This window comes from Poecilia reticulata, linkage group LG16, assembly GCF_000633615.1.
Source record: "Poecilia reticulata strain Guanapo linkage group LG16, Guppy_female_1.0+MT, whole genome shotgun sequence".
NCBI classification, from domain to species: domain Eukaryota; kingdom Metazoa; phylum Chordata; class Actinopteri; order Cyprinodontiformes; family Poeciliidae; genus Poecilia; species Poecilia reticulata.
In genome coordinates, this window is record NC_024346.1 from 16,314,363 (window position 1) to 16,338,994 (window position 24,632).

Sequence of the window (24,632 nt, forward strand, 5' to 3'; positions counted from 1 at the left end):
CGAATCATTTGGCTCAGCACACCGAACAGGAAGCGTCCGGAAGCTCTGTCGCTTCAGAAACATTTCCTCAACAACTTCGACGGACTTCTAGCTTTTAAAATAATGAGTTAGGGTAATTTTTTTTTCAAAGAGCGGGAGTTTATAATTATATTGAGGTGTGTCTAGTGTTTAAGAGGACAAAACTGCAGCGTTGTACGAGAAAGTCTTTTAAAAAAACAAAGACCGGAAGGCGTTTCTTCAGCAGGCCACGTGAAGAGAACGGTGATGTCAGATGATTTTTACCGTTTTGTTACATACCGACATATCGACTTCCAGATGATTAGTGGCTGAATTTGCTGCAATTTGGGGTCATTTTTATCGGCTCTCACACTCCGAAATAAGGTAAGCAGAAATCTGGTGCTCATTCAAGAAAATATCTGCTATTGAATATTCCGGTCTTGTGCGAAATTCTGTTCCGCTATCTGCTATTGATGAAGAGAGCTAAAGACTTGCCAGTCATTTAAATTGTACCTATGAAAGGGAAGGGGAACGGATTATTTCAGGCGGCTAAAAATAATTTGTTTTCCCCTCCTAACTTCATCAACAACAAATCCTGTGATTTTGGTTACGTTTGATTCTTAGTTGCCAAAGTCATGATGGGGAAACCATATATTTTAGCTGATTTAGCTGCCTAAAATAACTTGTTCTGTCTACATAACATGGGAGTTAATTATTTTCTCACAAACTTTAACTGTGCTCAGTCCTCTCTTCATCAGCAACAAATCATGTGAATTCGGTAATATTTACTCTTAATTTGCCAAACTTACTTGGGGGGGAACCAATATTTTAGCCACCTGAAATAATCTGTTCCCCTTACAAAGAGTAGGTTATTTCAGACAACTAAAAAAAATATGTTTCCCATGGAATAGAGGGGGAACGGAAAATTTCAGGTGTCTAAAATATTTGGTTCCCCTCCTTTAACTTTGGCAAACAATGATCAAATGTCATCAAATCCACATGATTTGTTGTTGATGATGAGAGGAATCAACACGGTTAAAGACTTGCTGGTAAATTAATTTGTTTTCATTTTATGTAGGGGGAACAGATTATTTCAGGCGTTTGAAATAGCTACAATATTTTGTTTCCCCCTGCTAATTTTGGCAAATAAAGAGCAAATGTTATCAAAATCACAGGATTTCTTGTTCATGATGAGAGGAATGAACACAGTTAAAGACTTGCTGGTAAGTTCATTTGTTTTCACTTTATGTAGGGGGAACACTTATTTCAGGCTGTTGAAATATCTATTCTCTCCTCTCCTCCCCCCATAACTTTGGCAAATAAAAAGCAACTGTGTCCAAATTCTTAAAAATCTTTATGTGTGATAGCATACTAGACATTTCCTTAATCCAGTAATCTGTCATATTTTACATTACAATGGGATTTACCAAAAAGTCTTCACTTTGATCTTTTCAGGAAGTCTTTATTTTGGCGCCCTGCTATCAGCCAGCTTCCCTCCTCTTGTATCAGAAATGAAAAATTATAAATGCACACTACGTATTGGAAACCTGTGTTTGTTGACTTTTATTTGTCAGGTTTAAGTGACAAAAGTTGAAAAAAGATTGATTCTCTTGGCGTTTAAAATGACACAAAACAGCGTAAAAAGGCCTCCACACAAGACCTCGTGTATTTATTTATTTTATTTTGATAGCTGCTGATTAAACTGAAAGTTAGAACACTGACATGATTATGTGAGTAGTTTTTACCGAGAAATCGATCAGAAGCGCCGTGAAAATGGTCAGATCCGCCGGATCCACTTCTCTGGCTGCAATGCGCGCTCCCGACACAGGGGGAACAGATTTTCACAGGGGAACAGAATTTCGCACAAGCCCGGAATTAGTGACAGACCAAAAGTTTTTCCAAAACCCTTTGGTAGGATTATAAAAATAAGATTTGCATTGACGTGAAAGTTTTAGACTACTCAGTTTCATGGCTAAAAAAAAGGAAGTTGTGAAAAATGTATTTCTCTTCTTATGGTGCTCTCAGCGCTAACACATAACATAATGTTGTAAACTTACGACGTTGTAATAAATAATTCTTTCAGATTAGACTAGGCTTGTTTGGTTTATAAGGATTACATGCATTCTCAAGCAATAATTGGGGTCAGTTATCTCAGGTGAACGGTGAAAAAATTAATTGGAAGCTTATCAAAACAAACTCAGCTGAACAACTATTTGAATAATTCTAAGATGCATTGAAGTAAAATGACTATTTTAGTGAAAAATCTTCAGTGTTTTTATGGGCCATGAGTCTTGGGGACTTCCTACAGGAAATGCAGCAATGCAGTTATTTTACATCTTATATCTTACACAATTTCCTTTGTGCTCTTGCATAATAAAGAGTGATTATGCTAGAGCACAAAGACAGAAGGACATAAATTATTAAGGTGAGTTTGAGAATTCATGAAAACAATTCATAAGAAGAATCTTAAAGCTTAATTTGATACCTTACAAAGTCAAGACAACCAGGTAGATTTCTGAATAGTTCGGTGAAAAATAAGTATTTAATACAGCACCGATTTACTTGCAAATAATGGAGAGGTTTGTAAATATTACAAACCTCAATTGTAAGAGAGGATTTGAAAAGTCCAGAAAATCACGTTGTATAATTTTCAAATAATTAATTTCAATTGTATTGCATGAAATCAGTATTTGATCACCTGCCCTGCTGTCCTCCACTCATTACCTCTATTAATTGCACCTGTTTGTACTCCTTACCTGTATAAAAGACACCTGGGCCTGGCACCAGGGACAAAACCTGGGTAATAGACTGGGGTGGGCTACACTGAAAGCAAACAGCTTGGTAAGAAGGAAATTATTAGGAAATCTCCATCGGACTGAGGCTTCTTGCAAGATCTCACCTCTTATAGATCAAGGATTGTGAAAAAGGTGAGGAATCAACCCAGAAGTACACAGGAGGACCTGATCAGTGATGGGCCCACAATCTCAAAAGTTACTATTGCAGGACGAAGATGGATGGCCATGTATTGTGACATTTTTTTTTTTATTTAAAAGTGAACCGAAGTCCCTGCTGCAATGTGTCGGACCTGGTTGCCGGACAACTACAGAAAATAGCTGTTGGCCAGGGTCAACAACAGGGTTGTTAACCTTATAAATGTAAAATGTTTCTGTACAAAACATTGTTCTATTTTTCTATTGTATCAAATACTTATTTCATGTAAAAAAAAAAAATTAAAAAAGGTAATTATTTAGAAATCATACAATGTAATTTTTTAAAAAGATTTTGACTCACAGTTGAGTTGTACCTACAATGAAAATTACAGACCTCTTATTTGTAAGGGGATAATTTTTAAAATCCGCAGCATATCAATATCAATGTCCAACACTGTATATAACCCATGAGTGAGACAATACTTATGGTTAGTACTAATAGGGTAGTACTTGGTGTTGTAAATGCAAGTACTTAAAAAAATTAGAATATTGTTCAAATTAAATATTTTGTCAATATTTCAGATAGTGAAACTTGTATAGATTCATGATACAGAGTAAAAGCCTTTATTTTTTGTAATTCTGGTGATTATGGCTCACTGATAAAATTAAGATGTGAAAAATGTATTGCATAGAAAGTTCTAATGAAGGAAGAGATGTAGTAGGAAAAACATACAGCAGCAACAAATATAGTATGTACAAGCAGGGGTGGTCTTGGCCTGTGTGGCACCCTGGCACCTTTACTGCAGAACCTCTTTAGGGCCCTAGAGTCTGGGTGAAGAGTGCCGGAGCACAGCATTCATGTTACTTGATGTCGAGTGAAGTTGCTCCAGAGTTGACGCAGTCATCTATCAGGACATCTTACAGCACTTCATGGGTTCTTCTGCTGCAAGGAACAAGATGAGGAAATACTCTAGGCTATTTCCCCACAAAAGGGAATGGATTGTGAAAGACCGCAGAGTTTTGCAATAGTTAGAGGCTCAGCTTCAAGACGGGAGAGAGGTCAACCTGAGGTCACAAGGGTTGAGCAAATTAATTTGCATTATTCTCAAAATTGCTGTTCACAACAATTTTGTTTACAAGGTCTATTGGATTGTGGGTATTGTCGTGAAACCTGGTATAAGCATGTGAGATCTGTCCAGGTACACGCAGAAAACGGAATAAAGGCCTGAGAAATAACAGTAAACCTTGTATAATGATTTAATGATGATTATGGTTTGTAACAGGTTTAAAATAATAATACACATGCCAATGAAGGAATGTCTGTAATGTATAATCAAAAATATATGTTCTGTACTCTTAATCAGCTGAATGTTATAATACATTATAGAAAGTAAGGTTTGAACAGCTTGATTGTCGTATAAGGATCACTGATCGTTAAGATTAAAGATAATGAGTGAGGAAGGAACATACTGAAGTAATGGGTCGACAAAGTAACACATTGATTATGTTTTGTAAGAAAAGAAAGGCTTAGAAGGAGAAACTGTGTGGAGTGAGTCATCACTGAGCGGGGGCGAGGCAGAATCAGAAACAGATGGTCAACGGAAAACAAGAAAAGTACCGGAGATGTTGTAATGAGGTATGAATGAGTCATAAGAGAGTTGGGGAAGGTTGGGACTTTGTGTGTGATGAATCTACATAATATATTTGAATTTTTTCATGATATTGTAATCTGTATGTAATGTAGTTCACACTCCATCCGCTAGGAGGCAGTGATGGGTTACACAGCACCTCAGAGTAAATAAAGGGAGGAAACCCGCTGGCTGATGATCAGTCCGAGGGAGAGATGAGGGAGATAGAGCTGGCAGGGCTCACAAAGTTATGGATAAATTGGAACTGGATTTCATTTCTTAAACCCTTTAAAATCCTAGGACACGTAGGCAAGCTATGTAAGTATTAACACGTCATGGTTGTATAACTTTTTTTTTCTCTCTCTCTCCTAGATATTCCCGCCCTTAACTTCTGTTTCCTGTGGCGTCTTCCCTCATGTTAAGGCTTCAAAAATAACACTTGTGTTCTCAACTTTTTCACCAGAGCCTTCTAAATTTACAGACAACACCCTGCCTGCAGGGACAAAGGACGGAAAGAATGAGCACGATCCTCAGACTGGAAGGACTGGGCGTGAAGGCAGGCACTGAAGATATACGGACCTTCTTTCAGTCCCTGGACATACCTGATGGAGGAGTTTACATTATGGGAGGACATCTCGGCGAGGCTTTCATTTCATTTACCACTGCAAGTGATGCACAGGCTGCCTTGCTGCGCAGTGGGAATTTACTCAAAGGCTCCATGGTGATCCTGCACATCAGCAGCATGGAAGAGATAGAGAGGAAACTCGAGGAGTCCTTAAATAGCAAGAAAACTTCGCTCACCGTAAGAAAGCCCCACCCACGTTCAGCTGAAAAGGAAATGTCAAGGCAACATAAGGATAAAAATGGCGATGTCAAGTCCAAATCCAGCTCGCATGATGTTTACATGTCTAAGGTGAAGCACAAATCCGGACCTCGTGACATTAAAATATTGAAGCCCAGATCCAGATTACATGAAGACATGACTACAATGAAGCATAAATCCAGGCCACATGTTAACACGACAACAAAGCCCAAATCTAGGCTGCATGATGTTAATAAGATCAAGGGAACGCCCAAATCCAGGCCACATGGTGATAGTACTTCAATTTCATCTTCAGCTGCATTTCCACTTGATCCTGATCCTGCTGATTTGCCAGCTTCTAATGCACAACATTTTCAGCTGAGTCCAACAAACATGCCGGCTTTGAATACACAACCATTGGATGCCGATTCTTTTTTACTTGGGGTTTGTAGTGTCCTTAAAAGACTCCAATCAACTCAAACCATGGTGCCAATGTTTGAGTTTCCCCACGTTGACAGCACAACTTCCTCTGAAGTGGTTAGAAATCCAGAACATACATTGGACTTGAGGCCAGGCTATGCCCGGCTATTTGGGCTGCCAGCTTCAATTACTAAAGAAGACATTTGCAAGTTCTTCAAAGGATTGCGTGTAGAAGATGTTATAGTTAACATCGAACTGGGAATCAGTCGTGGCTGCCTTGTGAAGTTTGCAGATATGCAAGATGCATCTGATGCTCTTGGCTTCAACCAACAGTTGCTGGGCTCCATTCATGTGGAAGTACGTGGAGCAGATGAAAAACTGTGGGTCAGAGCTCTTCAGGAATGTAGTAAGGCTTTTGATGACAGGTCAAAGTGGAAACATGAAAGATCTCCAACGGAAAAGGCTCACTACGAGAGAAGATCTGTTCCTTCCCTTAAGAGGATATCTGATCAAGTTCAGTTTAAACCATTAAAAAAACCAAAACTTGATGCGGAACCCAATGCTTCATCATCAAGACCCTCGGAGTACACAGTCATGGTCAGAAACCTGCCAAAAAACATGACCAAGACTGACATAAAAGAGCTGTTCAGATGCCCAAACCTACCGCACAAAAATGTGCTTCATCTGCTTGACGAAACAAGCAATATCACTGACACAGCTTTTCTGATTTTTAACTGTACTGAGGACTTTGACTACGCCATTAATCTCTCTGGCTGCCATGGTGGCTCTGGTGCCATTGAGGTTAAATCAATCTCCAAGGAGCTCATGTGGAAAATGATCACCAAAAACCACCCCAGAAACCAAAGGACTGGTCCGAGTGATCCAAGATTACAACGCAGCTTCAGGAAGTCGGAGCCAGTGCAAACCAACGCGCCGCAGAGGGAAAGTCTAAAAGAGACGGGTCAGCGGTACATTTTTATTAGGAACATGCCTGCAACTGTCAAGAAAAGTCAAATCAGAAGCCTGTTCTGTAAATTCAGTCTGAGTTTGGATGATATAATGTTAATGCATGACAGTGAGGGCTATGGCTCGGGTGAGGCTGTGGTCAAGTTTGAATCCGAACAGCAGGTCACGCAGGCTCAGAGGTTGCACGGCGAAGAGTTCCTGGGGTCAAAGGTGATTCTCACCCCCATAAATGAGAAGCAAATGAAGATAATTTTGGTGAACACCTGAGGAATGTTTTGCCTGACCATCAGCTTCAGCTGCACTTGACTGCAGAGGTTTCTAGTTTGCACTAAGGATTTTTTTATTTCAAGATCTCCCTACATTATCGTTCTCTTCATATATACTGCACAGTCTGCAATAAATGTTCTAATAATTAATGGAAGACATTCCCAAGTGTTGGATACTACTGCGATGAAAAGATGCCTTGGATTTGTGTACAAACATGTTGGAGATCTTTGTTTACCTTTATTCTGCATGGCTAAATAAATTTTTTATATGCCTTTTGAGGAAAGATCAGTTTGTTTAGGTTCAATGATTAATTTTTTTTCAGTGTTTAAGAGAACGGATAACTAAGTTTCAACACAATGTGGACCCGCAACAGAGATGAGTTGGATAAACCAAAAACAGCCACATGAAAAACTGAAGAGGAGGAAGCAACCCACAGCGGTGTGAACAAACAGACTGCTATGGGGATTGTGTACAACATAATGCTGAAGCATTTGACAGACGGAGCAGGTAATTGGAGAGGAAATGTCACTTGATAAGAGACTAAAGCGTGGGATTAAATGCTGCCTGTGAAATTATGTATTGCAGTTACATCAAGTTCTTTATTACATCTGAAAAAACACAATGGTGATATAAATCAACTTAAACATTCTGTTTTGTAAAACTTTCCTTGCTCTGCGGAAGTGAAAAGAAGAACAGAGGAAAAAATAAGCTAGCCAAAATTAATATACACGGGGGGAAAAAAGCTGGACTTGTGCATCGGTGAGAGACGGAGAAGAGGAGTGAGGCGCCATCAGTTGAAGTATTTCTGCGGAGGGTCAGGATATCTGGATGAACCTACAAAATATAATCCAAACAGAGATTGAGGTGAATGTAAATTAAAGCTGCAACGTTCTATGAATCTCCGTTTATAATCAAGTCTGCCTAGCAATGCTGTTGTTCTGTACCAGAGTGGTTACTTGAATATCGGTCGTTTTGCAACCTTGGCGGAGTGTTAGAAAAGTTCAAGGACGGGTTGCAAAAAGTCGATGCCTGTGGAGGTAAAAGCAACAGAAGAATGTAGCCAAGTTCAGCTTAAAGGTTCATCACAGCATAAGATTAATGGTCTCCGTACCGCAGGAATGGTCCTCAGCCTGTACTCCATCAGCACATCTGTTAGCCTTTGTGTCACTTTCAAAACAAGCTGTGCATCGTTCTCATTCTCTATTTGGAAAGATTCCTGAAGACAAAAAAAATAAGTCACAAAGCGCGTCCATCTAGTTTGATTTAAGGAGCACAATCGAAGATTCTCACCAAGTGTTTCAGCACCGCAGGCATGTTGCTACCCTGTGGAGCGGCTCCCAATAATCCGGGTCGGTCCACTGGCTTGCTTATCGGTCTGTCCACTGAGTTTTCCTGGTACTCATTGGTATATGCTGTGTTTGAGCTTTCAACCATCGGTTCACTTCTTCTATATCCATCTTGTCCAGGACCGATACTGTTTGCGTACGGAGCTGGAGCCATGCTGCTGTCAGGGAAAGCTGGTCCTGACATGTAGCCTCCATAGGCGGGTTCCTCGTAATCCCCACATGAAAAACCAGGGTGAGATCCTCCATGAAGGTCAAACTCTCCTGGAAACCTCGTGTCATGGAACCTAGGGCCTGTTAATTACATGATGCATGTTAATTACATATTAATATAACCGCACAGTGTCAGTTCAGCATATTTGTGGAAATCTGAAACATCCTCCAAGAAAGAAGACCTTGCAGTTGCGTCTAAAGAATCACCACAAAAAGTGACATTTTATTCAAAAGACAAAGTGAAAGGCATATTCGCTCATTCATTTGTCCAACATGATATTTTCAGTGTTTTTTTTTTTTTTTTTTTTTATTTCAATTTTTATTGCGCAATGCCAACAAAGATTCAATCCAGAAATGTGTTGCGGTCGACACAAAACCGCTGGACCCGAGTTTTTTTTTTTTCCTTTTTTAAGCAGTCAATGAAATGTTTCACAGGAAGGGCCCTTCACCCAGGATTAATGCTAAAGAACCTGGGTATTCAGAGTGCTGTCTACAAGAATATACACAGGAAGTTCAGTGGAAGGAAAACATGCACAGGCAACAGGATAACTAGCCTTGTGAGGATTGTGACGTGAAGCCAAATTCAGAGTTTGTGGAAGATAAACTAGGACTCTGACTAGAGTCAGTTTTTCAGAACCACCTCAACGGTCATATCTCTTGTCTAAAGCCACTTTTGAACCAGATATCTCATCAAAAGCATTTTCCCCTAGCTAAGGTGAAAAGGGGCTGAGCTGTTGCTCAATTATCCTCTTTTTTTCCAGTAATTAAAAAAGAAAAATGATCCTTAATTTTTTTTAAAGATGCTTTCTGAAGTAAAATGCAGACAGAGCCGTTTCCGCTGCTCAAATGTGATTTATTGAACCAAAGCTACCAGGAAGTTAACTTAATGCTTCCCCCTGCTGACACGCTTTATGGAGATGCCAATGTTAATTTTCTATCATGACTTGGCACCAGCCCACATGCTGATTGTATCAATATCTGCTTTGGTTACTATGGTGACCTGGGCTGGACGGCCAAGAAAACCGGACTGAACAAAACTCCAGAGTCTCATTAAATAAGTTGAGATCCTGTGAAGATCAAGATGGAAGTCCAAACATGTTTGTTTTTCTCCATTATCCATAAAAATTAACCTATATTGTAAGTGTCTTACATCATGTAAATAGTTTAAATCATAAAAATGATTAAACCATGGCTGACGTGATCTTCTATTAAATGTTTTATTAATTAAACTAAGTGATACATTTTAACATAATCTGTCAGAAGAGGGTGAGAGCGTCAACTCAGCATAATTGTGGAAAGGATAACACAAGGGACTGAACTTCTAATCTTGATCAAGATGTTTATTGAAATACTTAAGTGTTACATTTCTTATTAACCTTCATTTTTTGTAGAATTTCATAATTGTGTTAGAATCTATAATAAGTTTTAAATTATTTTTTTAATGTAATCAAACATGATTTTAAAAGTGATCTGAAAAGAAACATTTTAGTCGCCAATCGTGTGATAATCAGTGTATTTTAAGACAGCAAGTTAATTTTTGTATTCTGAAAAGTTATGTGTGGAAGTTATACAAAAGCCAACAGAGAGGAGAATAATAGAGCCAGAGTAAAGTTAGGGGAAGACCAGAGTGAGCAAACGGGGATTTCAAAAAGCAGACGTAAGGGTTCAAAGCAGAAATAAGTCAGCACCGCGAATAAGTCAGTATATATAGTTGACACTTTCAGTACATGTGATTTTCCAAAAAAAAGAGAAGTCACGTAATCCAAACCGTCAACTTGAAATGTAATCGGTAGAAACAGAAAAAAAAGAGTTTTAGCTGAGGGCTGAAGAAAAGACATAGCAAAACACAGCAGTGGTGTTGGTGGAGAGAGGGAACTGGCAGCCGCTGGTGGAACTGAACGAGTACCTGGCCGAATACAGAAGTGAAGTGAGCATAGAAAGGTCAAAACTAAAAAGCAAGGTCGTCAAAGTAAACGACCAGACGAAAAAGCGGAAGGTGTGGGTTGCTGTCAAGAGGACGATGAGAGACACCGGGGCCAGAAATGAAGACGAGCTGAAGGTCAAAATGAAAGGAACCGCAAGAACCATCGCCCTCATGACACGCTGAACTGATGAAGTCATTCATACAATAGGAGTATTGAGTGCAAATACAGATCAGTATTATAAATAAAATTGCTTACCATCATTATTATTACTAGTAAAAGTATACACTTTTCTGTAAACCAGCGTTTCTATATTAAAAGTTGAAAGAAAAAAAACTGACTTGGTGTGAATTTTTTTTAAGCTGAAATACCACCACCAAAATAACCTTAAATATAATTTATATCTATGTGTAAATGATTTGAGATGCACTAAATTAAATTAGTTAAAATAATGTGATTTTCTAGTAGATGCAAAGAGAGCTCACCAAATGGAGGACCCATTGGTCTCATCTCGTTATTTCGTGGAATAATCGGTCTGGGAACAGCAGAACCTGTGAAAAATGATAGGAAAAAAAACAAATCAGAGCAGTGATTATGCTATGATGGAGCATCAGGGCCAAGAAAAAAAAACATTGTAGCCACAGAGAAGTAAATTTGCACCCAAAAGTTAAAATTCTACGTTAATCACAAGAAAAATATTTGATACTCTCTGATGTAAAAAAAAAAAAAAGTTGTAAACTTGACAGGGGGAAAAACAAGTGTTTTTTGTAATTCTCTAAATCTTTTCATATCAGACGAAATACTTAAAATTATTGAGGAAAATTCTGAGTTTTTTGGTAGTAGTTTATGCCTCAGTGGCCACATTCTTGGCCACCGAGGCATAAACTACCAAACTCTGAACTTTACTACTGTTGAGGTCTAAAATCCCCATTGCCCATTGGCGAGTACGTAGCAAAAACACTCACGGAGTCCTTTAAATGCAAGCACTAGATAGGGCTCCTTCAGAATCACCTAAACATCACAAGAGACAGAGAAAAATTTGTAAATGTAAGCTACTGCAAAACAACAACAAAAAAAAAACATTTATCCAGAATTTAAACAATGCTCTCCTCTCCCATAAATATCACAAAATGACTGTGACTTAAAAAAATTAACCAGACAGATAAAAATGAGTCTCTTTGAATTTGTAGTTGTACTAAGTTTATTACGTACCCTGATTTGCCCCCTCCCCTCCGCTTTTTCCACCTCTGCAGCAGAAACTTTAACTGCCTTTCTGATTGCAGGATCCTTGACACCATCTTCCTCTTCCCAGATAACCTTATCGGGGTGATTCTTTTTCTGTTGCAAGCCAAAAAGAAAAATATTTATTTCAGTGTTTATTTTGAACAAAGAGGCCCCTGTGGCTGACTGGGAGACCAGCCGTACTCACCATGTATCTGAAGCTGTGTTTCCAGCCTTTGACATGATCAACCATGTCATGCTGCACACGGGACAGGGAACACAGCTTGCACTGGTAATGCGGCTGGACCATTTTACTGGGGCTGCGGTATTCCCAGACGTACTGAAGACCTGCAGACATAAAGTCATTACTGAGGCTTCATTTATTTGTAATTTGAAATGAAAAACATAAAAAAATAAAGATATAAAAGTATTAACGCCCCCCAAAGATTTTATTTTTTTTATCCACACTTGCAAGCAAATAACGACACAAAATAGTCCATAACTGAAGTGGAGGGAAAGGAAGAGTTGTCTTTTTTTTTTTTTTTTCCAAGCAATCTGAAAGGTGTGGCATGGATTTGAATCCTCCCCGTACTCCGGTACTCCTTACCAAATAGGTAAATAAATTATCCCCAAATTTAATCTCAGAATAAATTAAAAAAACCTCACTGTCCTGAAGGTTTTTGATATTTTCCTGCTCCTACATATCCGACTTAAATGAATTAAGTAATGCAATCATTTGCATTACCTTCAAAACATTACATCCAAAAGACGATGAGGTCTGAGAACCAGCATCCAGAGCCACTGCTCTGGATTCTCTAGTCAGGTTGTAATTTTTGGACTACATGCAAAATGCTGCAGGAAGAAAAATAACTGCCCATGACCCTGAACATACCACCACTTCTTGCATGATGCTGCCACCTGGTGGCTGTGTTGGTGTGGTAAATATTGAACAATATTGTGATATTCCATTTATCTTTCCAATTTTGAGCTTGAATATGGATGCACTGAATATATTGGACTTTTTTTTATCATGAAAATTATGCATTTTTATAAAGATATATAAAAACAGACATAAGTTATGATTGCAACATGTTACATGAAAACTGCTGAGGGGAAAAGGTTCACCTTCTTACCGATGATGCTGTCTGTGATGTCCTTCAACACTTTGCTCAGAGAGGGGACAGAAAGGAAAGCATGGCCTTTGGAGAACACTGGAGAAAATACAGCAGTGATCAGCACAACAACTTCAATATAACTGAAGGACAAAATCGCTTTAGATTTTTTTGCCAAACGTAAAACTGCAACCAAAAATCCAGTAAAGGTTACACTGATGGAGTCTGTTGTGTTGCTGCAGAAATTGCAACAACCGATGACCAGCGAGCTCATTTCCTGATTAACTGAACACCATCATCTTTGCATCTTATTGATATCTGGGAGGAATAGGAGAAGCTTAGCCAAACCCCACGTATTTCCCCCACCGGTCTGCAGGACACTGCAGATGCAGGGCCTGTCGCTGCGCTCAGCACCACAGGATTCACCGCTGTGCCACAGAAACGAAGCACCTGGTGAAGTATGAAGTGTAAAACACCCTACTTGGCAATGTTTAAAAATTAAAACATCCAACAAATGTGATGCTGCAGCATCACAGGAGAACGTGTTGCAATGTCAGTGCTCAGAACCTTTTTACAATCTAAACTGGTCACCCGTAGCAACAGACAGGAAACAAACAGTGGGTTAAATCTGTGTGAGGGCACCAAAAAGGTCCCCAGGTCACTGGGAGGGTCGCTGCCTGGTGAACGAGTCACCCACCATTCATGACGTGAAGCACAGAGACTCAAGACCTCCAGCTTCAACTCTCAGCACAGGAAGTGGCGCCGTGTGTAAAAAAAACACTTACCTATGTCAGCAGAATGCAGAGGCTGCTTTTTCTGTCAGCGTGGAGGGAATAAACCCACGAGGAGGAGAGAGACACACACAGGAATTAGTGACAGGGTGACACTCAGCAGAGGACAGGACACCTCGTCCTCGTCTGCCGCACCATTCGGAGCCGCTCGTTCGCTTCATTCTCCGCGAGCCCCGCGTCACGCAGAGACAGCCACGGGAGCGAGTTTATCTGGGCTCTGAAAAGTGTCGTCTAGTGATGAAGACTCGTCAGATGAGAGCAGCGACAATAAGTCACTGGCTTTATAGGGGACATGAGGTCAAACACAGTTCAAAATACGCAAACGTCTGCTGCGGCCAGGTAACAGAGCACCGAGGTAAAGACCTGCCCGCTCCTCTGACCAGACGGACGTCTTCATGAACTGTGGATCGATGTTTGGAAACAGAAAAAGATGCAAAAATAAGCTCAGTTCCTCTCATGGAGAAACTGATATGAACGGTAACACGATTACTATTATTATTACTGCCCACTAGTATTAAGATAACTGGGGGAAAAAAAAAAAATCAGTATTCTGTAGAATACTGATTCTACAGAATACTTACACAAATATTTACACAAATATTTAGTCGAAAAAAGGGTGGAAAGATACACCCCAAAAATGAAAAATTCCAGTGTGCCAAAAAGTAAAGTTGAACATTTTTAAAAGCCTTATTTTGATATCAAAAAGCAGGCAAATAATCACTCATGTCATAAAATCATGAGGTGTACGTTTCATTCCGATTCAACTTATGATCTAAATTAAAGTAGGACGGAAAACAAACTGGGCAGCTGACAAGAGTTCATCTTTTCATAGTAATGCTCTGCGCTTGAGGGATCAGCAGCTGGACTTTCAAAGCTCCTGATAAGAGGCAGAGCCAGCCCAGCCCAGCGCCGATCCGATCCCTGCACAGTGATGCATCGAGAGCTCGATGCCTGTGTGTGCACTGCATGATGCTGCCGCAGGAGCAGCAACAGTACATGCTGCACCCCTGGCCTGTATGGTGCCCATGAAGGACTGAAGGCTGAGCCAACAAATGTATGAGGTTAGTGAAGCTCCCTTATTTTAAAGTTCACGTCCCGAGTCCATCCCACTGTAAAGCAGGAAGACCGCAGGGTGAGGTGGTGATTTCCTTGAGATGAGTCCTGTTTAAAAATTAGTTAATTGTTCTTTAGATATTTTTTCAGGTTGTTTTTTTAATTGTCTTGATCTTTAATCTTAATCTACTGTAGAAGAGGTTAGTTTTCCAACAGTAATTACCATGGTGATTGACAGTGATTAAAGTAAAAAAAATAAAAAATAATAATAATAATAATAAGGAAGTTATTTTTATATCTCTTTACTGCCGTGCACCTTTTTCTTTTTCTTTGGATATGGTGGCCCATGATTTGGGGCAGGTTGTTCTACTGTAGGTATAGCCGGAACCTCCACCTCCGAAGTCTCCATAGTTCCACCACTGCAACATAAAATAGAAACGTGTTTTTCAGAAACGAAATAAAACATGCAAAGATTGAAGAAATTAACTACATGAATTTTATCCACGAGCCGATAGCATGTATTGTTTTGGTAAACTAACTGATTCAACAAAGGTAACCGAATAACTTTCCCCAAGTAAAGAACTATTGGAAATGTATATCAGAGAAAAAGCGGGCCAACGATGGATGTATTTATTTAATTGTGTTACGCATGTTTATTTTAGTGCATATTCGCAAGAGAGCAGGCCTAGCTTACCGTTCCTTAAATCCGTCTCTCTAAAGAACGGCAATGGTTGCTAATAAATTCTTCTCGTGATAAAAGCTGCAACTCGCTTAGATTCCCATCACACAAACAACATTACACAAACATTCGTATCTTGGATTTAATTGCAAGACAGACACGAGTTCCTACCCTTGCAGACCGCCTGGATTGTTTGGTTTCGGAATAAAATGGGCACTCCGAGAAGGAGATAGGCAGACAATTATTTATCCATGTAAAAAAAAAAAAGAAAAAAGAAAAAAATGTTTAACTGCTTTGACTTTATAAACATACTTCTAATAAATGCTTACATATATGTATCTGCTAAACATGATTAATGTTTACATTTTAATCTTTTGTAGTAGAATAATAAAAACAATGATGTTATTATTTACAAGGCACTTGTGCGGACAGCTATATGGTGCATTTATTTTTAATACCGGGGCGTACCGTACTGGAACCCAGACGTGAACTATTATCATTATTTGCATTGACAACGGCACTGATTTCATCTTTATTTAAGATTTTAAAAAGTATATTAATTGAATAATTTCCAAATTAAAAATCTCACACATTGCTGAATTACGAAGGTGTTATTTTAGCTTTAGCTCCGTTAGCTCCGCACGACTTCAGTCCAACACATCGAACGGGCAGCGTTAATAAACATGAATGCTTTGAAAGTAGAGGACCCAGTGAACAACCAAGACGAAACTGAATGCGTCTTTTTATATAAAATTATAGCCGTAAACTAGGCGGATATGTGTTTAGCATTACTCAATGTTTGATGACGTGAGAAGATCTGACGGTTGAAGCCAAGCGTTTCTTTTTTACTGTGGTAAGTTAAATTCAAGTAACACCCATGCTTGATCCTGTAAGATGTACGTGAAAGGTAACTTAGCCACATGATAGCAGTGCAGCCGCTCCGACCTTTCATTGCTAGCGTTTACCAATCAAATTTGGGCTATTTTCACATCCCTGAAAGCGATACGGTTATCTTCTATCTCATGCTAAATGCAAATATTAATTCCGTTTTACGTTGTGATGCAGAAATTCTAACTGTCCGCAAAGATGAAGGCCAAAAAGAAGAAGAGGCAGGACGATTTCCAAAAAGTTAAGCTTAAAGTGGGAAAGAAGAAGCCCAGGGCTGATAATGCCACCAACACTAACTTCCGTACAAGAGGAATCTGTCTGCCTGACCAGTTGAAGAGAGACACAAGCGGCCCCACAACTCACAGGCAGCTGGGCATTACTGTAAGTTCAGCAGAACTCCAAAGCAAACCTTATATGTACATTGGATTTCAAAAATATTCGCAGCCTTTGAGCTCTGTCACATGTTTTCTCATTGTACAGACAAACTTGGGTGTAATTGTGTTGGGATTTAATGCATTAGAGCATCAGAATTTAAAATTCTAATACATTTTTCAAAAATATCAATGGATTTACCTTTAATTCACTTTTTTTTTATATCCAGGAGCTCCTGTCTCAGCTGCATCATTACAATGCCAATGTGAAACACAGTGCCTTGTTGGGGTTGAAAGAGCTACTGTCTCTGAGTCCTTCTCTGTTGGAGCAGCATCTTTCACGCCTGCTCTCCGAAGTGGCAGCTGTCCTCGCCGACAAGGATGGAAATGTCCGTGTGGCAGCAACCCGGGTTCTCAGGTACGAAAAGCACACCGCTTCCAAAATGATGCTGGTCTTTAGATCTTAAATAAAAACACATGATCTAAAACTTGTTGCAGGTTCATTGCACAGTCTGTGCCGGCCGAACGAGTGGCTCCGTTCTTCCCCCTCCTCAGCGCTCACCTGACCTGCGCTATGACCCATATCGAGCCAGGCATCCAGGAGGACGCCATGAATGTCCTGGACATCTTCCTGGAGCATTACCCCTCTCTGTTGGCCTCTCGCCCCGTGGTGCTCCTCACCAACTTCCTGGAGCTGATCTCTCACAGGCAGAACTCCGGAGGAGCCAGAAAGGCTCAGGACGCCAGGGGCCGAACCTGGACACTCTCAGTCCACCCAGACAGGAGAGTGACCAGCCAGCAGTGGCGCCTCTCTGTTCTTCTTAGGTAACTGTCTGCTGATGTGGTTAAAAAAATGTAAGTAGAAAAAAAGACTTTTCAGAATAATAAAAGCATTGTTTGTTCAATTTCATTGTGTTCCAGACTTGGAAACTTTCTGCAAGCTGTTGTTGAGGAAAGACCAACAGAGGAGGGCGACTTGTATGTGCGAACCGAAGGAGTGTTCAGTTCAAGTGGGATGGGCCGTGTTAACCCTCTGAATCTGAACTTTGAGGAGCTAACTTACAAAAAGATTGACGTTAAGGTGTATGAAAACTCTGGTGCCACGCCGACTCCCCACTCCACCTTTAAACTCGGGTACGATGTCAGTCAGGAAAGAAAACAATCTCATCACTTTATGTACAAGTGTCTAAAATCTAAGTCTGGTTTTCTCCTAAAACGAACCGCTTAGACCTGAGATGGACCCTGGCGGCGTGGGGAGCAAGGGTCTGGACTCGGCCGAGACCGTTCAGAGTTTCGCAGGCACGCTCGTGCCTCTGCTGCTGGAGGTTTGGGTGGAAGCCTGCGCCGGAGACTGCTCCTGGAACAGCAGCGAGGGCGCCCACCTGCTCACGCCTGAAGCCACGTCCGTAATGTTCCAGGTCTTGTCTATTCTCCAGCTGCTGAGGAAACTGCCCACGCGCCGTGAGAACAAGGACGCACTGGTGAGAGATGAGACGTGCACTTTGTAGTTCTGTCTTTGTTTTGTGTTCAAGCAATTTATTGTGCAACAAAAGAGTAACGGGAGCCATTGCTCTTGGTCAGGATGCTTGGTTTCGTAAGGAATATCTGGAAGACTTTAAGCAGCACTTCATGAAGAACTTTCCGTATGGTCTGCGGGACACACCCAGACATAAGAAGAAAGTTGATCTCAAGAGGTAAGAATGTAATACTGTTCACTCTGGGGGTAGGCGACGTGGACTTAAAGTTTTATCAGGATATTTTGTTGCACTACTGTGATAACAGTAAACGTGACGATAAGAACTATTTATCATAAATCAAAACTCTTATTGTGACGAGATGATAAACGGTGCGATAAATGTCCACCCCTAGATCAAACACATACATTAACCAACATCTGCTTTGTGTGGCAAAAGGTCAGAAAACTGAATTCTTGCTGCTTTGACTCTTTTCCACACAAGCTCCTCCACGGAGCTGCAGTTTCCCTGGAGGCGCATAACTGAGCACTCCACTACTCGGCTCCTTCAGACTAGCGGTAGCAGCAATTAGCCAACACCTGGTGGAACTGCGCACTACTCCTGAGCTCGTTATAAGAGCTACTTCTGGGTCCAGTTCTCTACGAACGTTTGTGAACGCTTGAAAGATGAATGTTGATGTGTTGTTCCATCGCTTAAAATCACAAGAAAATTAAGGTAGTAATGAGGTCAAATATGAAAACATTTGAGTGTCTGCACAGTACTTTATTACTGTACATTGCTAGATCATTTCCATATTGTTTTTGCACCTTTCAGTTGTTGATTGATGCTTTTAAATCAGACATTTCATATTTTGGATCGGACTGAAACCAAACGGGGAGCTTTCTAAAACTAGCTCGGACATCGGTAGACGTTTGAAGCAGCTGGGTTTGCCGACACTTTTGCTTTCCTCTCTGCAGGAGCAAACAGACAGCGGCCGTCCCTTCCTCCACCGTGGAGCCCCTGGCTTTAAACATCACGCTCTGCCAGGTCATGGTGTCTCTCAGCCAGAAGCAGGGCCTCGGTCAGGAGGCCGACGGGGACTGGCTGTCGCCGCTGAGGGCTTTTGTTCGGGACACCCTGGGGAACGGTGTGAAGCTGAGCTACAGGCAGCTACACATGCTGCTGCGCACCGTGTGGAAGATGGTGCTCACGCAGCAGAGCCGAGGTAAGCATGCGCATGATTTCATCAGCGCAGAGGCGTGAACTTAATTGCGACTACAAGAGCCCATTGTAGGCAGCGTGGCCGTATGTGTCACGCTCACCCCGGTAAACCGTAGACACTAAACAAAAGTGCTGTGTCGATTTCAAAATGTTAGTTTGGATGCCAAAAAAAGAAGTTCATTAAGTTAAATGGCCCTTCAGCACAATACCATTAGTATTTTTTTTTTCCACTGAAAAAATACTCATTTAGAAATGGGAACTGTGGATGCTGACATTAGTGTTGGGGACGTCTGTGCTTGCCACAGCATGTTTTGCACTGAGATGGTATTTTAGCCTTGAGAAGCTTTGGATAGATCGTTTTTTGAAACAAAAATGAAGCCCCAGCGGGCCAAGAGAAGCAGCTTTGTTGTCTACCGATGTCGCTTGTGTGTCAGATTTATGGGTGAATTAGAAATGCACAAATGGAAATGTTAAAACTCTGAACTTTTGTATGTATTAAAACGAAAAAGTAATTAACTGTTAAAAAGTTTTAATGCGTTAAAATCTATTAAATTAATTAATTAGCACATTAGAGTCCTGACTCTAAATAAGGCCCACGAAGGTTGCAGAATGTTATAAGAACGTTTAAGGAAACAAACATGAGGTTGTAAAAATTTTGGTTTTCTTGTTTTTTTATGTACGTATTTTTATGCCAACATTGGGCAGAAATCAAGAAGTCTTGTATCTGGAAAATTTTTAAATATGAAAATGTGTCTAAACCAGATAAAATAATCTTTTTTTTTTATAATTAGCCTGAAAACTTGTGCTCTGTGTTGTATCTGTGCAGCAGTGACAGAGGAGCTGCTGGCAGCTGTTTACATCTACTACAAGCAGAAGAACCTGCCGCTGCAGACCAGATCGCTGCTGCTCTCCTTCTACAGCAAACTCTACCTGCAGGAGCAAGAACACACACACATCGCCAGGTAACCAGAGGAGACGTCAACACCACCGATTGTCTGCTCAAGTCCGATCTATGTGGTGGAGTTGATGTGTCTGACCGTCTCTGCCTGAAGGAGCAAGGTGTTGTGTCGATGGCTGGCCTCCCTTCCTGTTCAGTTGTCCCAGCTGGGCCACCGTAACCCAGCTCTGTCTGCCCAGCTGATCGTCTCCATCCATGCTGCAGCTTCCCGAGGAAACAAAGAGCTTCTCCACAGTCTGCAGACGTACGCGTGCAGGCTCTACGGTGAGATCACCTGTTATGATGACTATGGGAACGTTGGAAACGACTCTGAAAAAGCATTTGATGTTTTCCCAAACACTGAAATCTATAATCGTACTGAACTGCAGCCAATCCACTTCTTTTCAGCCACTTGCAAATTACTTCTGTAGTTCTGATTAAGGAGGATTTTAATATTTTTCAGGTCTGGACAAGTATTTTTTGTCAAGTGACTGACTCATTGATTTATTTATTTATTTTTTTAAAGGGGCCATGTCAGTTCTTTTTTTGACTTTAGGGAACTTTGAAATCAGGTTGTGACAGAACTGTCCGTTTTAATGTTGGTCCGGTTAAAGCAGCCCTACCTACAGATAAGAAGTGATTTACTCTTCAAGTAGTTAAAGGATGACATTTTCTTTTCCAATGTTCAGAATTAAATAAAACTCAAGAAAAAAGCCTGAAATCTTAGTTCAAATATATAATCAAATTTAAGAAATGTGCATGAATGAAGACAGCCTGGCGCTCCTGCAGACTCCACTGGCCACAGTCTGCTTGGTCCAGGTTAAAGTTCATGAAAGCACAGTTGGAAAAACACTGAACAGTAGGGCTTGTTTGGATCATGCAGAGGTTTCTGTACTTATCCATTAAGAGATCTAATATGAGGACTTCTGGTTCTGTGATGGATCATAAATCAGTCTGTAAATCCCAATGAACTGTGGTAATATTGGAACACTGAAGACGATTGTGAAAAGCTCATTTTTTGCAAAAGCTACCGTTTCACTTTTGTGAATGAAGTTGTAACATTGCGTACTCAGTCATGTGCTTTCTCTCATCAGTTTATTTTTTTTAAGAATGAAAGCTTTATTTTTGCGGTTATGAAAATGTCTACAGACATTATTTGTCCCCCAGGGGGCAGTATTACTCCACACGTTAATCTTCACACTGCTTGCATATTGAAGCTGCGGCGTGTTCATGTGCTCAGCTCAGAGGATGAGTAGATAGTGAGGCGGGTGTGTGACACACACACAGGGCCGAAGGGAGGACGGGGTCTGACAGAGCGCAGTCCTCCATCACAAGACTCCTTTTGTCTGAGATCTTTTGACATCAGCATGTGCGTCAGAGAAACAAACCAACACACAACACACATAGGAGTGATCTGCACCCTAACAGGGTGCAGATCAAAAGCAATGCTTTTCTCTTCTTTTTGCTTTTCACAATAAATGAACATTCCAAATCTCTGAGGTCGCAGCGTGTTAAACAAACATTGTGTGTCTGTGTGAAGATCCTCAGGACGGAGTTGTGGTGCTGCTACCAGCAGAGTCCCAGCAGCGAATGGTGCAGCTGCTCTACTTCCTCCCCAAGTTGCCCCAGCCTCTGTTGGCCAATCTGAGCGGCTGCTGCACCGCCGGACGCATCTCTGCAAACCTCGCCGCCTCCCTCATCCGTCTCTTACACTTTAGGTGAGCGTCCGACCTGAGCTGCTCAGTGATGCATCTTAAATCACATTGCCACCACAGTACCTTGTAGAAACGACATTTTCACATTTTATGTTTGCACTGCAAATTGCAATGGTTTTTTAAAAATTGTATTTGGATTTTATGCATCAGACCAACATGAACTACTGCATGATTGCGAAAAATGATCAGAATTTTTCTGTAGAGGCTGCAGAGATCCACAGCTCAAGGTGGGAGAGTGTTCGCAAAGGAACAAAGTTGGTCTACAAAGCAGAGCTTTATGGAAGAGCGTCAAAACGAAAGCCTGCGTTGAGAGAAAATGATAAGAGGTTCTGTTTGTAGTTTATCACTAGACATGTGGGAGAAGGTGCTCTGGTCAGATGAGACAAAATGAGCTTTTCCCTCCTCCCCATTATTCTTTGTGAAGAAGAATAATGGAGAGACTGAAATGGAGAGCCTCTGTTGAACATCCGTTTTCAAGCCCTGCCATGGATTCTCAGTTAGATTTTGGGACAGCTTGCGTTTTTATTCAACCCCTTTATTCTGACACCTCTAACTGAAACCCAGCTCAGCCAGCTTTCTTCAGGAGTCACCTGATTGGTATATTAAGTCCACTCATATGCCGTTATATATGTGGCGGGAAACTAACCCAGGACATAAACCTGTGCAAAAATAGTCAACAGATCAGTCGTGTACAGTAATAACGTGAAGTGAAGCGGAGTGGTTTAAGTATTTATGTCGATTTTAATTTGGTTACATATTCATCCTTTACTTAAGAAAGACTGTCATTTCATTTAGTCAATAAAATGTTTTTGTTATTGAGAAAAAAAGTATTGAAGTATTTGTTTATTTACATTTTTAAATAGTTTTATTACTGTTTAAAATAAGCTTAAGTGGTTCAATGAAAAATCTGCAGAATGTTCCACTTTTAAAGCCAAATAATCGTCAGAATAACCGATTACTAAAACAAATGCCATCCCCACAGTGAAACAAGGTGGTGGCAGCATCGTGATGTGGGGATAGTTTTATTGGGGAAGATGGCCATGCGTGTGCGCGCGCGTGTGAGTGAAAATCAAAGCATATATCCAATTAGGAATTTGTAGGGAGATTTGCTCTTGAGATAAACCAAAGAAGAATCAGAACATTTTCAGTCTCTAAATGTGCAAAACTGGTAGAGACATAAACCGAAAATATTTACAGTTGTGATTATAGTGAAAGGTTTTACTTTGAAAAATGTTGAAAACAAAGTATCGTGGTATATATTTACTACTTTGTGTCGGACAGCCACACAAAGTCCCAATAAAATCCGTTTAAGTTCTCGGTTCTGTGGTGACAAAATGTAAAGACATTTGAACCGTCTGGAACAAACGTAAAATCACCGGCCACCACAAGATGGCAGTATAGTGCTTTCACCGTTCATCAAATCTCTCAACTGCATCTTTATCGCTTCTGGTACAAATTTCCCATTTATTTTACATTCAACGTAGCAATCGGTATAGAAGCGGGTTCTTGCAGCAGCTCACCTTTGCCTGCCATGTTGTCTCTGACCTGTTTTGCTCCCCGTGTCAGTGGGCCAGTGTTACACAAATCTGGAGCGGTGAGATTGCAGAGTTCACATGAGATGGGATGTGTGCATAATGGATTTGATACAAAGAGTTCTTTGGGAGGCTGGAATGCAGCATCGTCATGGAGTATTGAGTGCACTGCCTGCATGTGCCTCCCAGGCTTTTTAAAACACACACAGTTATTCACACACATTTCCTGCGGTCACACATGCATCCTCCCCGAGGACAAGGAGCCATTTTTCATAACTGTGTTTACGTGTGTTTTTGGCTCTGATAAATATTTTTGCTCTTATGAAACTCTGATAATTTCTAGATATGATTAAAGGAGGAAGAGCATATTCAGTTTTTTTTTGTTTTTTTTTCCTTTTTAAAGAAGCTGCATAACTTTGCGAGTGGTGCGTTCTGTGAAAACAGACTCTGTTCAGTATTTATTGTTTAGGACGCTATCTGATTTCGCTCCTCAGGTCCTCTCTCAGCAGCTGGTCGGTCGGGAGCCAGGAAGCAGCTCTGCAGGACGTCGACTACATCAGCTTCCTGTTCTCGACCCTGGCGGGCTTCTCGTCCGAACACCTCGCCGCCCTGCAGGACGATGAGACCGCCCTGCTGCCCTCCTCGCTCTCCCCCCTCTGCCTCTACCAAACGCCGCTGGAGCAGTTCACGCACCACTGGGATGTCGTCGAGGTGCGAACTCTCCTCTCGCCAGTCGGCTTCGTGCACATAGCGAAACCCGCCACAGATGCGGTTCTGAGAATTGTCAAGTTTTGATATTCTGGACACAGCTGTGGTCTTTCAGTCCCTTCCCCTCCCCTCCGGTCTCTCTCTGTCCCCCTCAAAGAGCTCAGAGGAAGGAAGTTTTATCACTGCGCTCCTGCTGAGAGGGGACCCTTTATCATGTTGCGCAGGTTGGAGATGCGTGGTTATCAGGCGTAGTGGATATGCACAAATGGTAATGAGAGCCTGTGGCATGATGGTAGAGTGACATTTCTGCACAGAAATTACCACTAACCTAACTGCGCCCCGGGGCAAGTGTGTGTGAGCTGGTCGGGGGGGCTTATAATCACTAATTCAGCCCCCTCAATTAAAGCCTCAGATCCCTCTTCTCTCATCTTCCTGTCCGAGTCAATCACAGCCGAAGGGAGG

At 41.1% G+C, this 24,632-nt stretch overlaps 3 protein-coding genes across 7 annotated transcripts in view; 2 read left to right on the forward strand and 1 right to left on the reverse strand.

Annotated features, from left to right (window-relative positions):
* Positions 1-25: 25 nt before the first annotated feature.
* rbm12ba (RNA binding motif protein 12Ba) lies at positions 26-7,285 on the forward strand. Of its 3 annotated transcripts, none has more exons than XM_008432634.2 (2): positions 26-381; positions 4,928-7,285. In XM_008432634.2, exon 2 carries the CDS (start codon positions 5,073-5,075, stop codon positions 7,008-7,010), a length of 1,938 nt encoding a protein of 645 aa, XP_008430856.1. In that variant the 5' UTR covers positions 26-381; positions 4,928-5,072; the 3' UTR covers positions 7,011-7,285. The 3 variants fall into 3 exon arrangements, with proteins under 3 accessions (XP_008430856.1, XP_008430858.1, XP_008430857.1); XM_008432636.2 differs by having other exon boundaries at positions 5,019-7,285; XM_008432635.1 differs by lacking the exon at positions 26-381 and adding an exon at positions 4,206-4,873 and having other exon boundaries at positions 5,019-7,285.
* A 302-nt stretch (positions 7,286-7,587) lies between these two features.
* Positions 7,588-15,600, reverse strand: LOC103478656 (uncharacterized). Of its 3 annotated transcripts, none has more exons than XM_008432633.2 (12): positions 15,516-15,600; positions 14,982-15,084; positions 13,607-13,637; positions 12,843-12,920; positions 11,918-12,057; positions 11,701-11,826; positions 11,454-11,499; positions 10,974-11,039; positions 8,301-8,647; positions 8,122-8,226; positions 7,955-8,039; positions 7,588-7,844 (listed from the first exon to the last, which is right to left on the reverse strand). In XM_008432633.2, exons 2-12 carry the CDS (start codon positions 15,072-15,074, stop codon positions 7,801-7,803), a joined length of 1,161 nt encoding a protein of 386 aa, XP_008430855.1. In that variant the 5' UTR covers positions 15,075-15,084; positions 15,516-15,600; the 3' UTR covers positions 7,588-7,800. The 3 variants fall into 3 exon arrangements, with proteins under 3 accessions (XP_008430855.1, XP_017165144.1, XP_017165143.1); XM_017309655.1 differs by lacking the exon at positions 15,516-15,600 and adding an exon at positions 15,360-15,509; XM_017309654.1 differs by lacking the exons at positions 14,982-15,084; positions 15,516-15,600 and having other exon boundaries at positions 12,843-14,952.
* Positions 15,601-15,879: 279 nt separating this feature from the next.
* tex10 (testis expressed 10) overlaps positions 15,880-24,632 on the forward strand; it is a 10,831-nt gene continuing 2,078 nt past the window's right edge. Inside the window, exons 1-12 of the mRNA XM_008432632.2 lie at positions 15,880-16,197; positions 16,410-16,613; positions 16,834-17,021; positions 17,102-17,428; positions 17,525-17,737; positions 17,832-18,084; positions 18,185-18,297; positions 19,035-19,282; positions 20,105-20,240; positions 20,331-20,500; positions 21,756-21,933; positions 23,957-24,173. Of these exons, the coding sequence (XP_008430854.1) occupies positions 16,431-16,613; positions 16,834-17,021; positions 17,102-17,428; positions 17,525-17,737; positions 17,832-18,084; positions 18,185-18,297; positions 19,035-19,282; positions 20,105-20,240; positions 20,331-20,500; positions 21,756-21,933; positions 23,957-24,173 (2,226 nt within the window). The 5' untranslated portion in view covers positions 15,880-16,197; positions 16,410-16,430. The remainder of the gene's footprint in view (positions 16,198-16,409; positions 16,614-16,833; positions 17,022-17,101; positions 17,429-17,524; positions 17,738-17,831; positions 18,085-18,184; positions 18,298-19,034; positions 19,283-20,104; positions 20,241-20,330; positions 20,501-21,755; positions 21,934-23,956; positions 24,174-24,632) is intronic.